The 14969-nt window shown below is 43.8% G+C and overlaps 1 protein-coding gene across 1 annotated transcript in view; it reads left to right on the top strand.

Moving 5' to 3' along the window:
* The window catches only part of MAB21L3 (mab-21-like 3 (C. elegans)), a 16068-nt gene extending 1713 nt beyond the window's left edge, over nucleotides 1-14355 (top strand). The window contains exons 2-7 of the mRNA XM_010141966.1: nucleotides 252-392; nucleotides 2476-2547; nucleotides 5095-5386; nucleotides 8507-8688; nucleotides 9595-9789; nucleotides 14045-14355. Of these exons, the coding sequence (XP_010140268.1) occupies nucleotides 252-392; nucleotides 2476-2547; nucleotides 5095-5386; nucleotides 8507-8688; nucleotides 9595-9789; nucleotides 14045-14278 (1116 nt within the window). The 3' untranslated portion in view covers nucleotides 14279-14355. The remainder of the gene's footprint in view (nucleotides 1-251; nucleotides 393-2475; nucleotides 2548-5094; nucleotides 5387-8506; nucleotides 8689-9594; nucleotides 9790-14044) is intronic.
* Nucleotides 14356-14969: the final 614 nt, after the last annotated feature.

Here is a 14969-nt window from a genome sequence, read left to right as displayed (position 1 = left end):
CTTTCCCTTCCATCAAATGGTATCAGCATGGAAATATCAATTAATGCTCATCAGTCTTGAGTATTGGCCTTTCAGTGTTGACCAGCTCTGTCTCATGGTAAACTGTTTGTCACACATAGTGAACGATAAGTTTTATTCCCAGTGCAGCACAGGCACAAATGTTTCAGGGTGCTTTATATTGGTTCTCTTTCCTGCTGGAGACAAAGACTGCCGTTACCTGTCATATGAAGTGTCTTTCTTGGAATTGACAGGTGGAACGGCGACATATTCTGGTTTCCAAAGCTGTGGAGGAGGTGCAGAAAATCATCCAGCAACTGACCTCAGAAATCAGCTATAAGGCCACACGATTCCAGGCTATCTCCAACTCTGGCATTCACAATGAGAATATTAAGGTATGAACAAGAGCCTCTAATACAGTCTGTGGCAGCTTGTAGGCAATCAGTAAGTGATTTCTCCATTGTGCGTTTGTATGGACAGGTTCCTCACCCAAAACGCCATGGACAATGCATTGACACTTCACTGCAGAAGTTCTAGTGACTAACTAGGTCATAGGGACTTACTCATGGACATCTGACAACTAGAGGAACATCAGAGAGGGCCGGGTAAATCAGACGGAGCCTCTTTTTACAGCTGCTGCTTTTACAAAGAGCATCTATTGCCAGAGCTGTCAATCTGCAAGCAGAAGCCAAAGCTCTTTGGGAGACAGAAAGAAAAACTTGTACAGCAGTAACATAAGAAGAAAAAAATTCTCATGCCTTCATGAGCTGTGACTCATATTTTTCACAGGTGGAAAACCTGTCAACTCACTAAAAAAAGAAAAAATTCAAAAACCCTCTTTCACTATGAACATTAGAAAGCTCCTCCAGAAAAATATGTTTTTTCTTGGTCATGGATTGGAACTACTTTTTTACTTGGAAGAAATGTGTGAAAAGTTAAATACCTCCCCATTTTAGACCATCATATACCAAAATAATAATGTCCCATCCCAGCTGTGACAGGAGAAGACTGGTTACTTCCTGTGACTACTTAACACAAGAATAACTAGTAGAAGGGTGTAAGAACAATCATAGCAATGGCAACTTCACGTGAAAATTGTTTTTCATCTGAACTAGTTTATATACTCTAGCTTCATCAACCCGTGTACTAAAATGGTTATGGATCAAAACGTAGCGAACATGTAAAAGCATGAGGCCACTTTTGCAGCTGTCGAGGACTGAAAGCGAAGAACTCTGAGTGTATCAAGCTGCTGGAAGGGTATGGAGGTAGAGGCAGAATATAGTCATCCAGTCTGAAATGTCATTATTGCTTTGGGGACAAACATATTCGGATTTATATCTTTTCTGGAATTTCTCATCTCCCAGAGTATGTCTTGCAAATAGGAATGACCACGGAGATGTGAAATGGTGCCACGTCCTGGCCCGCGTATGCCTTTAGTACCAAAAGCTGCTATCCACCTCTCATTCTGGAACAAACCTGCTTGGATAATGAGGTCTGACAGGACCAGGGTCGGGGTTAAACTGCTGTTCTGGAAAACAAAGCAGAACAAAACCAAGGCAATCTATTCTGAGCAGTAATTTGATATTACGGTAGGCTGATCTGAACGCTTCTGCTTAAAAGAAATCCTCAAAATCCACTTTCTTAAAAAGTGGCGGTTTTATTATTCGTACTTAACTGAACTCAGTGCTATAAATCTGTGAAAGTCACACTAGGAGGGCCTGGCTAACTTTGTTCTGTAGGCATGGAGCAGCAAAGAATGGGTTAATGAGAAATTTTTTTGGCTTGGGCTGTTCCGCTTCAAAAAATAGAATCTTTAATATCATTGCTGACATAATGCAACCTAGAGGAAACTTGTGTCAAGGGAAAGCCATTGTATTAACTATCCCACGTTTAATTTTGCAACATCTTTTCTGTCAATTAAATTTACAGCGACTTTTCAGAACTTTCAGCTTTGGGTTAAAAGGAATTTCTTTAACGTGGTGAAAGATCTAGATTTGCAGTTGAGAATCTATAAGCCTCCTTCTAAATATGCAGGGCTGGGCGGGTAACATATAAGAAAAGTCTTTACATATTTAATGTTTTTCTGTAACCCAGGGGACAAAAAGTCAAAATCTTTAGTAAGAAACTTGAAATAAAATTCAGATGGACAAAATGGAATATTTTACCTTTAAAATTTCTGGAGTGTTTGTTTTAGTTGTGGCCCACCAATTTTGCAGCTGTCAGCTCTGCAGGGCTGACGCAAAAGCTGTGGAGGCTTCAGTAAGGTGTAATGAGCAGGTTGGTGTCCAGAGTAATTACTAGTGCAGCACTGCCCAGTGGCGTTGCCAAGTGTTTAACTCTGCAATCATGGCAAGGGGGGATTTTCCTTTAACAAACAGGCTCGAAGGAAGCTTGCAGCTTTGCTCTGCGAATGAATAACCTGGCACATGCTTTCTCTCTGTTCTCTGTACTACCTGTTTTCCTTTCTGCTGCTCTCAGGATCAGCCAGCTTTACTGGCCAAGTGGTCAGCTATGCTTCGGGGGAAGCGCCCGTTCCACCCATCCATCCAGGTACAAAGCCTTCCTGATACCTGGTGCCTGACTGTCTGTGTGTCTGTTTCCTCCTTGCCCACCCGCTTCTCCAGACAACTTCACCTGCTTAACTAACCCTTCCATGACTATTTCACCCTCTCCACAAGAGACCTGCTTCTTTTGCTCAAAGTGTAAATATTTTATTTCTAACCTAACGCTTCTGCTTCTCTGGGATATCCTGGCTAGGATTGCAAGAATGAGTCTGTATTTAACTTGCCCAACGTGCTGCAGGCAGGTTTTTAATATGGCAGAACTGCCCCTAAGTCACACACCTCAGAATCTGAAGCTCTTGTTCAAGCCTTTGACTTGCTGGGGGCTGCGGTCCGCTTATGGCGTGTAAGACCATTGTGTGAGAGAGTGTAGGTGTTGACTGGGATTTGTTTAGGTCAAGAAGACACCAGCTGTCCAGCTTTACAGTGCCATCCCCAGACCTGCAATATCTCGTGTTTCCTGGTAAGCCCCAAGTGGAGGCACCCTGTGACTTGTATTTGAAGGCACTCCACATAACACCTGCAGCTCTTCCCTTTAAAATCTGTTGGGTGCCAGTGCATACAAGACAGCATTTTGATATGGGAAGGAATGGTTGTTTATCTGCACATGTGGCCAAGGCAGTGAGATGAGCATTAACTGCATGACAGCCACTGTATTTTTTTCCTTATAGAGCTAGCACTTCCTTCCTGAGCTGCTCACGACAGTTCTCAAACCTGACTTATGCAGGTCACCTTGGTCTGCAATGTCATCCTGCCAGTATCCTCCTGCCTTTAGATGGTTTATATTTGACAAAAAAAGGGCTTTCTGGTGGTTCCTTTGCCATTTCTGTGCTTCTTGCTGGCCATCTTTTGTGTTTCAAATCTCTTGCCAGGGAGCAGAGAAGATTAGCTGCTCGTGGTGGGAGATCGAGCCAGGAGGTGAGCATGACAATGTGCCAGCAGCTGCCCCATGGTCCCTGAGCAAAGCAGGTGTAGGGAGGGCAGCTGGGATCAGCTGAGAGTCTGAATCATCAAGCAAGTCTATACTGATAAGGCAGGTCTGAAGTCAAGCCAGGAGCTCTCATCAGGGTCAGGATCAAGCCCAGCGATGATAACCAGGGTCAGATGCAGTCTGTTGATAGCCAGGCAAGTCGATAGTGGGCAGGCAGGTCTGAGGTGAGCTTGGGAAGGCAGTCTTGCAGGTAGGACAACAAGGTCTATGGCCAGGCACAGGCATAGTTGTCACATGATTGGAGACTAGCACTCCTACAACATAGCCTGGCACTGATTTGAAATGGGGGTCTCAGGCCCATGGGAAGAAAGTGTGGGTAGACGTCCCAGAAAGGCTTCTGGGACTTCTAATAGGGCTATTAAAGCCTGTTGGAGCACTCAGGGCCCTGGCACTTCTGCTCAGTTAAATCAGCTGAGCTACCAGAATGTTTTGGATTATTACAGGGGAGTGACAAGTGTGTTTCATGCACCTCGGGTGTATCCACCTTGCAGCAACAGCTGTCACTTCACATCCTACTCGTATGGCGGCTTCACCTTATTAATGCCAATGTAAGTTAGGTTTGGTAGCAAGTGGAGCTGAAAAGCTTCTGAGTAAACATGGTAAAAGTCTGAAGGAGTTTTGAACACTCTCTCTGAATACCTGTAGCCACCATCACCAAAATGCTTCCAAACCAGTGTTTGGAGATGTCTGGTTATGCCCTGGGCCAGTAGAGGGTGTCATGATATTTGTGTCACTTTATTCACTCAAATACTGGATCAACACTGGTTTTATTGGAAAATGATCATTCCCAAAGTGAGGTCAATTACTGTCTTGCAAACAAGGCTGCTTGTTCGGTTACTGTTTCCATCCTCCTTACACTGTTTCTGGCTTGTGCTCAGAAAAATGCAGTTTCATTCAGTACAGCTGGCCAAGACCTGGGTTTATTTCTGAGAGTGCCTCTGTGTAGGCTCAGGCATGTCTCTTGCCTCTTGTCTCTGTCTCTCAAAGGACAGTCATGCACAGTGAAACGCTTGTAAAATGAATGGGCCATAGCCTTATTTTGCTAATGTCTGTAGTGGACTTTAAAAGAGATCAGAAAAGTGCTATAAATACTGTTGAATTCTAGGCTTATCTCTGGTAACTATTCTGAGGTAGTAACTTTTGTTTCCCTTTGCTGGATCTCAAAACATGCTCTCTGATGATTTCCTGCTGCTTGGAAGCTGCTAGTTATTATATCATTCAACTGCAGACTAGAAATGACAAAGAATGGGAGGAAGCAGTGGCAGGTGTGATGGCAAATCAATCAGTGTGCTCTTGTCTTCCATGGGTCACGGCTGTTCATCAGACTCCTCCTTAGACAATTTTATTTTCAGTCTCCTCCAAAGTAACCCTCAGACAGGCATGAAACAGATCCTGGCTGTATTCAATTGCTTCCATCATAATGTGGCTTTTCCTTCTCTCCAAAGCCTACAGTCTAATCCTATTATTTCCTTAACCCTCTTCTCCTTACTTCAGGCTCATGGATCTGCCGTTGTTTCCTCTCTCAATGTCTCTGAACTCTCCTAGGTCTTAGCACCCAGCCAATTCCTCATCACGGTCCCTCTGCGTGGCCTGACCGGGTACAGGGAATGCCAGGTACGGCACTGGCGTTATTACACCGTGCATGGAGCCAAGCTCCTCTCCTCCGTCCGGGATCCTGAGGAATTGCATCAATGGCTAGAGGTGGAGCAGTTCTCAAAAAGCCTTCAGCAGTGGCATGAAACGGATGTGAACATCGAAGGTGATCTGGTTCCAGCCAAAGTCCTTATCGTCTTTCGGGACCTGGTGGAGAAGTCAATTATCTCCTGTAACCTCTCCAGTGAGTTTAGTGGGGACGGGTAAAAGGGGAACTGGCCATCTTCTGCAGCTAATAGAGGGAAACCATCACACACAAAGTGTTTTGTTTGGCTCACGTGATCACAAGTTAAAAAACAACAAACCACTCCAAAATCGGAGAGCCTTTAGCCCATTGCAGTGATGCATGCAGACCTGCATTGAAGATGGAACTAAGTAGTGCTTGGGGCCCTTCGTAGGCATTTGTGTAGGGTCTCCAGCAACAACACCCTCACAGTTCAACCAAGATGGAACCCAGTTATCTGGAACATTTAGGAATTTGTTTGGGAAAAATCTTTGGCTACTACAGCACCTGCAATATATCTAGACTATCAAGGAAGATGGCATGAGAAAACTGGGTACAGGGATGGCTCATAAGTCTGAAGAGTAAGTGCTTAAAGGGAGCTTGTAAAAGATGGGGATGATCTTTTTAGCAGGGCCTGGTGCGACAGGACAAGGGGTGATGGTTTTAAACTAAAAGAGGAGAGATTTAGACAATGTATAAGGAAAAAATTCTTTACAATGAGGGTGGTGAAACACTGGCACAGGTTGCCCAGAGAGGTGGTAGTTTTCTTGTCCCTGGAAACATTCAAGGCCAGGTTGGATGGGACTCTGAACAATCTAATCTACTTGAAGATGCCCCTGCTCACTCCAGGGATGGTTGGACTAGGAGACCTTTAAAGGTCCCTTCCAACCGAAAACATTCTATGATTATATGTGTATAGGGCAGATAATGCTCTGGGGAAACCTTAGCTGCCCATAGCTTTCCAGCATGGGGTCATGGGAACTAAGTAGAAGGATTTAAGCAAAGTCTGTTGGACAGCAGAACTGAGAATTTGCTTTCAGTAGTGTTGCTGATCTCTCTGTGAGCAGTCCAAAGTGCCTGTTTATTTCCTGTGGCTATTTATACTGGAGGTGCTGGTCACTGACATAATGCAGTCAGTGGTGCATGCAACATGCCTTCATAGCTGCAACATCTGTAGCAAGATGCTGCCTGAAGAGTGATCCTCATGCTCAATTCTTAGCATCCTAGAGGCGTGTTATAGACTTCAGCTAATGAACCCTTGGCTTGGTCCAAGCTAAATAGTCAATGTCCATTTTTTCATATTAAGATATTGTGACATGATCAAATCCAGACTGTGGTGCCAATTCTCATAGCATGTTTCCAGGATGACTTTACACATCAGCAGCCCGATACAGGTCTGTATTCCAGAGAAATAGGAGCCATTTCCACTCATCTGTTTGCGCTCTGAATTTTAGTCATGTGTTAAAAGGAAAAAACATGTTAAAGTCAAGCTCAGCTAGACCATTGCATTCTTCCAGGAAATACTTGCTATCATAGAAGTGGAAAGGTAGATGAGAATGAAATTTCGCAACTGAGGCTCACAGAAAAGACCAGGTGGAATGGGCTTGTATCTGAGGGTTTACTTATGTGAAAGTAGTGTTGAAGTGAAAACCTGCCATTCTGTCTAGCAGCAGTACATCAAGTTGTTGAGCCAGGAGAAGTACTTCCAGGGGACTCAGGGAGTTATGTTTGGGCTAATGATTCTGATGCCTTTTTTTCTAAGGCCAGCTGGTAGAAGACTGACATAGAGGAGATGAGCTAAGATGAAGTCATGAGGAGTAATTTCCATTTTTCTTAAGTTCTGTGAAAAATGGACTTTCTTCATTCCCCAGTACCACTAAAGTTAAAAAAAAAAAATTTCCCCTGATTTCATTGCTGCCATATTTTTTAATTCTTTGAGCACCAGAAAAAACAGTTTTTGAGACGTCTCACTTTTCTTGGTGGAAAAATGCGTAGCACAACTGCAATGCTTTTAGAAATGCTGTGAATAAATTTACATGCTGACACAGCAGTTTCTGTAATGTTTTTCAGGTGCTAGGGATCCCTGCTGAGGGCTTGGGAGCAGTAGAGTTCCTGTTTTGGTGCCAGCCTTGGCTCAGCTGGGAAATAACACACAGATTTTACTAAGGGTTGTAAAGCTCTGGCTGGGATGTACTCCACTATTTGCAAGGTAACTCATCTGTGTGCTTCCTGGAGAAGATGCTAAGTTACCATGGGGAATAGGCAGATATTTTCTCTGTAACAGTGGAAGACGTTCATCATTGTCCCTTCAAGTCTGTAGTGTGGGCTCCTTGTGGAATTGCTCCTTAGTCCGTGCAAGTCAAAATGAGGTAGGTTAACACAATATGTGTAGTATATATTATATACTTTAACCTGCTTATGGTAATCTGCTCAATCTTCTACTTCTGTGTAGAAGCATGATCAGGTTAGAGCATGATCATTCAGTGAGCTCACCTGGCAGAGTTGAAGGGATGATGATCCTGCCAGAGTGACAGAGAAGGCTGAGGACAGAACCTTCTTCCATTAACACAGCTGGACCAACAGGAAACATCTCACTAAGTCCATTAGTTGCAGGTTTCATTCCTTTCAGCCTTCTTAGAGCATGTTGTTCCTGGAGTTGTCACTCTTTCACTGAGGCACCTTCTTCAAATCACCATGGAGCTAAGTCTTTTTGACACTCAGCAAGTCCCAGTGAGGCAGGCAGTTAGCCTGTTTTATATCGCTGCTCTGCACAACAGGCCATACATTCTGTTGTCTTCTGTACAAGTGCATCTCCAGAAACAAAACTTGCAGATTCCCCACAACACATTATGAATGACCAACAAGGGTAAGTCATTTGGTCTGATCATGGGTTCTCTGAAGTAATAAGGAGATCTTTAGATATGAAGTGTTCATTTGGAACCCTCTAATCTGCAGTGATCTCATCCTTGTACTGTGCCATAAGTAATGTTAGGCTGCATCAGTTGTCCATCTGTATTTTTGAGAAGCTGGCCCTAGAATTTAAAAAGGACACATAGAGGAAAACAAAAGCAAGGTAACTGAGTGTAAAATTTAGAACCTAGTTGTTCCTTCATCATCTTTCTGTTCTCATTCCTCGGGATAGATTAAGATGGTAAGTTTTTTCTTGTACTCTACTTAGAGCCCTGAAGAGAAAGTGTTAAGACAGAACTATAGGACTGCAAGGCCCTAGAGAGCCCTTTGCTTGGCTTGTGGAAAAGGACCTTTTCCTCTTTAATATCTTCTCCTGATGTTTCTTCATAGGTAAAGTGACAGTGCTGGAGAGCTTCAGCTCAGTGGTCCGGGTAGCTGTGGAGACATCGGAATCCCAGGTTGAGGTGGAGCTGGTCCCTGCTGTGGAGATTCCAACTTGCTGGCCTGAGAAAGCCCAGTGGCCTCGTTGCCTTAAGCGCTGGCCTTCCCAGGAAAAAGTGCGGTGCGTCAAGGTAAACAGTGTAAAAAGCACTATAACTCTGTGCCAGAATGTACCTTGCAGGTGTCTGACAGTGGTTTCCCAAATGAAGGACTGTATGGTGCTGGAAGGTGTTTTCTCTAGAGAAGCCTCATTTCAAAGTGTTTTGTCAGATTTTATTGGGATTATTTTTTCCTATTCTCATGTTTTAACCCCAGCCAGCAATTAAGCACCACACAGCTGCTTGCTCACCCTGCCCCACAGTGGAGTGGGGGAGAGAATCAGACAAAAAAACTCGTGGGTTGAGATAAAGGCAGTTTAATAGGACAGAAAATGAAGGGAAAATACTACTGCTAGTAGTGGAATATATAAAATGAAGTGATGCACAGTACAGTTGCTCACCCTGCTGACCAATGCCCAGCCAGTCCCCGAGTGTGGTGTCCACCATTCAAATCCCCCTCCCAGTTTTTATACTGGGCATCATGGCATGTGGAATGGAATACCCCTTTGGCTCGTTTGGGTCATCTGTCCTTGCTGTGACCCCTCCCAGCTTCTTGTGCACTCCCAGCCTCCACTGGCAGGGCAGTATGGGAAGCTGTGAAAGGTCCTTATCTTTCAGTATAAACACTGCCCAGCAACAACTAAACCATCGGTGTGTTACCAACATTATTACCATCCTAAATCACAGCACTGAACTAGGAAGAAAATTACCTTAATGCCAGCTGAAACCAGGACGCCCCCTTACAGTGCTGAATCCTGTGGAAGAAAAACTGAGTTAACTGTTTATCACATGAGTCTCTCGTGCACAGCTCTGCCTGACTTATGTTTGCGGCCGCTGCTAATCCTGCTTAGGATACACTTTGGGAGATGTCACACATCCTTTTTGTAACATCCCTCTGTATTGCTCAGATCTGGTGTCACACTTCCCTTTTATTCACAGTCACTTGGTTTTGACCTTTTGGCCCGCTCCAATTATCACTGGCAGCTGTGCTTCTCCCGTGCTGAGCATATACTCATGGAAGGACTTGATGAAGATGGTGGTTGTCGCAAGAAGTGCTTCAGGGTCATGAGGCAGATGAAGGAAGATGTCTGGTGTGCTGGAAATAAGCCTGTCATCACAGCTTATCACCTTCAGGTAGGCTTCACCAAGATACCAAGATATAGTCTCAGTATCTGTTGCAGTGGCTTCCATCCAGTAATGTCAGAATGTCATGGCGTAAGTCACTGTAGCATCTATGTAACTTTTAAGGTAACTGTCAAAACCACGGTACCATTTCATTGCTTTACAGTGCCAAGAAGTTCTGTAAATCTATGGTCCAACTTGAACAAGAAATTAAAGCCTGTAGGAACATTATGATCACAGCAACAATAATAATATTAAAGTTGAGGCGCCAACTCTGTTTTGTCTTAACATAGGCGTTGACATATTGTCTTTAACTGCATGGTTACCTCCTGCTTCTTGACTATCCCAGGCATTCATATCCATCTATCTGTCTGGATGAAAATTGGGGATGTGCACCAAACCAAATTCCCTTAGGTGAACATTATTTCATGACTGAGGTGAAAACTACAGATCTGGTGTTGTTTCACCTGAGATGGGAAGGGAAGAAAGAGGTAAAGAGGTGGTAGGATCCTCCCTGCATGTACTTCAGGGTTCAAGATGGCTTCAAATAGTATTTATGAAGAAAAGATAGAAGGCTCTGCTAAGACTGTGTCCTCACATTTGACAGCTGCAGACACTGATGGACCAGAGGCAGTGCTATTTATTATAGTAAAGCAATCTTGTTTTCTGGGCCTCCATCCTCCAGGAGCTAGTGTTCTCCAGGAGAGAATGTTCTTCTCCTACCTTGAAGCCTCAAGCCACCAGGCTTCTGTAGTAGTTACTGATCTTCTAGTGTCCAAAACCAGGTGCAACGTCAAGATTTCTCCTAAGGAAAAGGTTGTAACTGTCAAATGCTATTATAGTGATGGGACTAATCTAAGATAGAGTCAAAAAAGAGTTGACGAGGCTGGTTATAGTTTAGCAGAATGCAAAACTTCTTGGTGCCTGTAAGAACAACCTGGAGGAAAAGTTGTCATAGGCAGAAGAAAGTGGAAAACCATTTAACATTAATAACGATCTCTCTCTGGCTGAAGAAGAGGTGCAGGAAATGCTGTTGCATGGACTCTTGATAAAATAAACTAGAAGCTCTTCACTCTTCAGTTCTTACTATAACCATACTTCAGGCTTTTACTGCAAGGGAGGATTGGCTTACCAGACAAAAGGAATACTTCAACATCACTTACATTTAAAAAAGGAAGGAAAAAGGAGAGTAATGGTCAGCTGAGAAACTAGCAGCTAAGCAGAAGCTTAATCTTAGGGTTTTTTTCACATTATTAGGTTTCTATTGGCTGAGGCTGTCACAAAGGGGGTAGGAGTTTAGCTTTTGCCTGCTAGAGCCTGAAAGCCTTGCACTGAAACAGTCTCACAAAAGCAAAAGAGAGTTTGAGTTTGGTGTTTGCCTGCCAGAGCCTGAAAGGACTTTCACTGAATCAGTTTTGCAAAGCCAAAACCAGTAATTTATTAAAGCGGCAGATGTAATACGTTTGGAATTGCTGTTGATAAATGCACTCGCTGCAATAGCGCTAGTAACTGGTATATAAGGGCAATGCTGGCAAAAAGAAAACTGTCCCGGCTGTTTTCACCATACGGTGAAAATTCTTACCAAGAGCAATTCTTACCAAGGAGGTGTCTCCCTCTTGGTGGAGGAAGAAGAGTACAGCCTGTCCGCTGTCCCTGCTAGGTCTTCAGTCTCTTCCCCCCCAGCCAGCTATTACCTCTCTTGGCTTTTTATACCCTAACTCTTGTTTGTCTCTGCCTTAGGTGACATTGAGCATGATTTCAGCAGAGACTTGAGTAACACATCATACATATTTAGCATGTACTGGTTTTGGCTCATTAGCATATTGAGGAGCATGAATTTTAATATTAATTTTGCAGTCATTTAGGCAAAGGTCTTAGCTCGAACACTGAGACCTTCACCATTTGCTTGCTTTCTTTGCTTAGCCAAAACAGAGGCATCTTATCTCCACAAGACTCCCTCCTTCAGCTATTATTTACTCCAGCTCAAGGAATCTCCACTCCTAGACATAACGCAGGATCTCGTGCTCGCTAACTTCATGGCCTTTTGCACAGAATTCCCACTTTACCCATCCCATGACTGTGGCCACTCAACATGGAATCCCAAATCATGCTTGTATGAAATCAATTCTGGGGGTTTCCCTTATATTGTACTTTTCTTCCTCCTCACCCAGACGAGTTTCCAATTCTATCCAACTGGACATTATACACACTTGACTGATCAGTACCCAGACCTACAAGATAATATTACACAAAACATAATAATTACAATGACAGTTATCAATACAAGAAACTTTGTAACCAACCCATTAATGAAAATCCTAATCCATGCAAAAGTTTATTCAACCACCCCAGCCCTGGACTTGCCCTAAGCTCTCTACTGGCCTTGGCAACCCATTTCATGTGAGGTAGTTGTTCGCTGAAACCTCGGGTTACATTTGCTGTGTGAACACAGCCAGTGTAGTTCGTTAGACTCAAATATCCACATAATCCACTCTCGTGCAACAGCAATAAATCTAATCCCAGTCCATTTTGTAATGCCGTCTTCGATGTTACCTGCAGTTGCTCATTCAATTCTTCCAACCCGACGTGAATTGCATTGGCCAACACCTCAATCTGTCCCATGAGGTTATAGAGCTTTAGTGGATTTTGAAAAGCTGTTGCTTGGGGAATAAATATTGATTCCAATCTAATGACTCTGATTAAACCAGCCTCCACATGAAAAAGGCCCTCTATGACAGAGGAAATCCTTCATCCGGAAGTTGTGAAAGCTTTAGACAGACTGAGTAAGCGCACTCATGCTTACTTACATACCATGGGAATGAAGCTCAAGATCGGGAAGTCTGAAGGAAAAGACCTAGGTACATTTTGAAAGCCAGCTCTATGCTTCCTGTACACAGCTGGCAGTTAGAGATGGTTCAGTAAATGTTGGGGATAGGTCACCTGTTTGGCACCTGACTGGAAGAGCAGCTACTTGCCTTGTCTCCAGAAACTTCATTGCAATTGCTGCCCACAGATCTTGCTGAAGTAGTTTTAGCGTGACACTAAAACTAGTGTGATGGCTCTGCAAGTCTCTCAAGGAGTAGCTTTAGCAGAGTTAAAGTTTGAATTCCTCACTATCTCTTTTGTTCCCTGGTAGCATTAAGAAAATGGTCTTTGTGGTTATTGCAGCTGTGAACAAAAAATTGTTCACATTTGAAAAGTTGTTTGAGAAGAAATATTTCAGTAATACAACTATTGCAAGACTTACTGGTAGGGGAAAAAAAACAAACCAGGCAATCCAGAAGAGTGTGGCTTATATTGATGAAATTATACCTCTGAAGAAACAGAGGAGTTGGAGGCTATAGTGTGGCCACATCTGTGGGTCTCCTTTTTGGTTGCTGCAAAATAAAACTGGGATTCAGAGGGCAGTAGGGAACTTAAGAGAATTATTGAATCCAAGGTGGGTGACTTTGTACTTTAAAAAAGCAACTTCAACCATTTCAGGTTGATCAAAGCAGTCAGTATAGCTTTTTTTGGTACAGTAAGTACCTTGAAAAAATTATTCTCAGTCATAGGCAAGTCTGAAAAATGCAACATGGGCAGGATAAAAATCATACTGTAAGAACAATAATTGTATGCATTTTGTTATTTTAACTATGGATTTCTCAAATGTAAAATACATAAAATAAACTTGAGGGAGTAGAACATAGCACATGCTGTAAGTATCACGGGTCAGAAAAAAACAGGCTGCACTTGACCAGAAAGCAGGCCGTGCACCTGCAATAGTTGTTTGGGATCTCAGTCAGCTTGGGATGCAGATCTGTGTGCACATTCAGCACAAATACAGCTGAAGCTAACAGATAATTATGTTAATCTGATTATTCTTCTCTCCCTCCTTGCACCTCCTGGCTTCTACACTGGTGTAATAAGCCATTTTCTACAGCCTAAAGTGCCTGGTGTTTCTACAGAGGCTGCTGCTGAAGGATGGCAAATAGGCTAAGGTTATTTTAGCAAGACCATTTTTCAAAGCTCCTGCTGCAGTCAGTGAAGTGGGGCTTCTCTGGGGAGAGATCCTAACCAGGCATGTCAGAGTTGCTCTGTCTGATCCCAGAGGAGGCTTTAGTTGTGATCCCTCTGTCGCAGAAATGTTAACACAAGGAGATACGAGTGCGAGTCTCTTTGATTTCCCAGGCTGTCAGCCATTTACCAGCACTAAAACTGCCTTAGTAAGCTTGTGAGCCCTCAACAGAACCTCTAACACCTCTTCTCTCCCATCTGCTTCTTGCAGACAGTGCTATTCTGGACGTGTGAAAAGTACCCACGCACCAAGGATTGGCGCTGCTTCCCTGAAGCCTTTCTGAGACTGGTACAGAAGCTGCACAAGTGTGTAAGCCAGCACTTCCTCAAGCACTACTTTGTCAGGAACACCAACCTGCTCAAATATGCCAACACCAGTGACCTGGACCTGGTGGCCAGCAAGCTCGCGGTCTTCTTGCAGAACCCCGTCTTCTGCCCGGACTAAGGCAGGAAAAGGTCCCCTCGCTCCATCTCTGAGCCACCTCCTCTCCCACTTGTGGTTGTTCTTCATGTCCTTCCAGTAGATGTTGCAGCTGGCTTTGTAAGACAGTTGGCACATGCAGCGTGAAAAAGAAGTGTCAAGCTGGCAGCAGTGGGCGGTGAAAACTGATGGGAGGTATCACTTGATGCCCAGCTGATCTAATTTGCTTTCAACAGTGACAGCCTGCCTGGAAGCTACAGCCAGTTAAACCCAACTTTCTGTGTCAGTCAGAGCAGGCAACTGCCTTGTTCTCTGTCTCTAGTCTTGTGACACTTAAGCAGAAAGATGGTGCAAAGAAGTCTCACCCTGCTGCCGACCAGCTGTGTAACCTAGCACATGTATTGTTGCTGCCTCCTCCTTTCTCACAAGGACATAGGGTTCCATCCTCTGCTTACCTCACAGGCCAGCTCCACAGAAGAGCAGAGGAACATTTCTGATGTGTACTGAAACTGGAAGCTTTCTCAGAGGCACCTTGATTGCCTCCATCTCCAGAAAGATGGAATCCTGCTCCAGCAAAAAGATAACCATGCTGCTAGTGTTGAGTAACGCAAGGGAAGCAAGAGGGGGAACAGTGGTTTTTACCTCCTCTTCATTTTTTTTCTCTCCTCCACTTGTATTTTTCTTCCAGTTGCTTCAAATATATTTTCTTCATGTT

This window comes from Buceros rhinoceros, unplaced genomic scaffold (genome assembly GCF_000710305.1).
Source record: "Buceros rhinoceros silvestris isolate BGI_N320 unplaced genomic scaffold, ASM71030v1 scaffold14078, whole genome shotgun sequence".
Classification (NCBI taxonomy): Eukaryota; Metazoa; Chordata; class Aves; order Bucerotiformes; family Bucerotidae; genus Buceros; species Buceros rhinoceros.
This window is presented reverse-complemented; position numbering and strand designations above follow the sequence as displayed.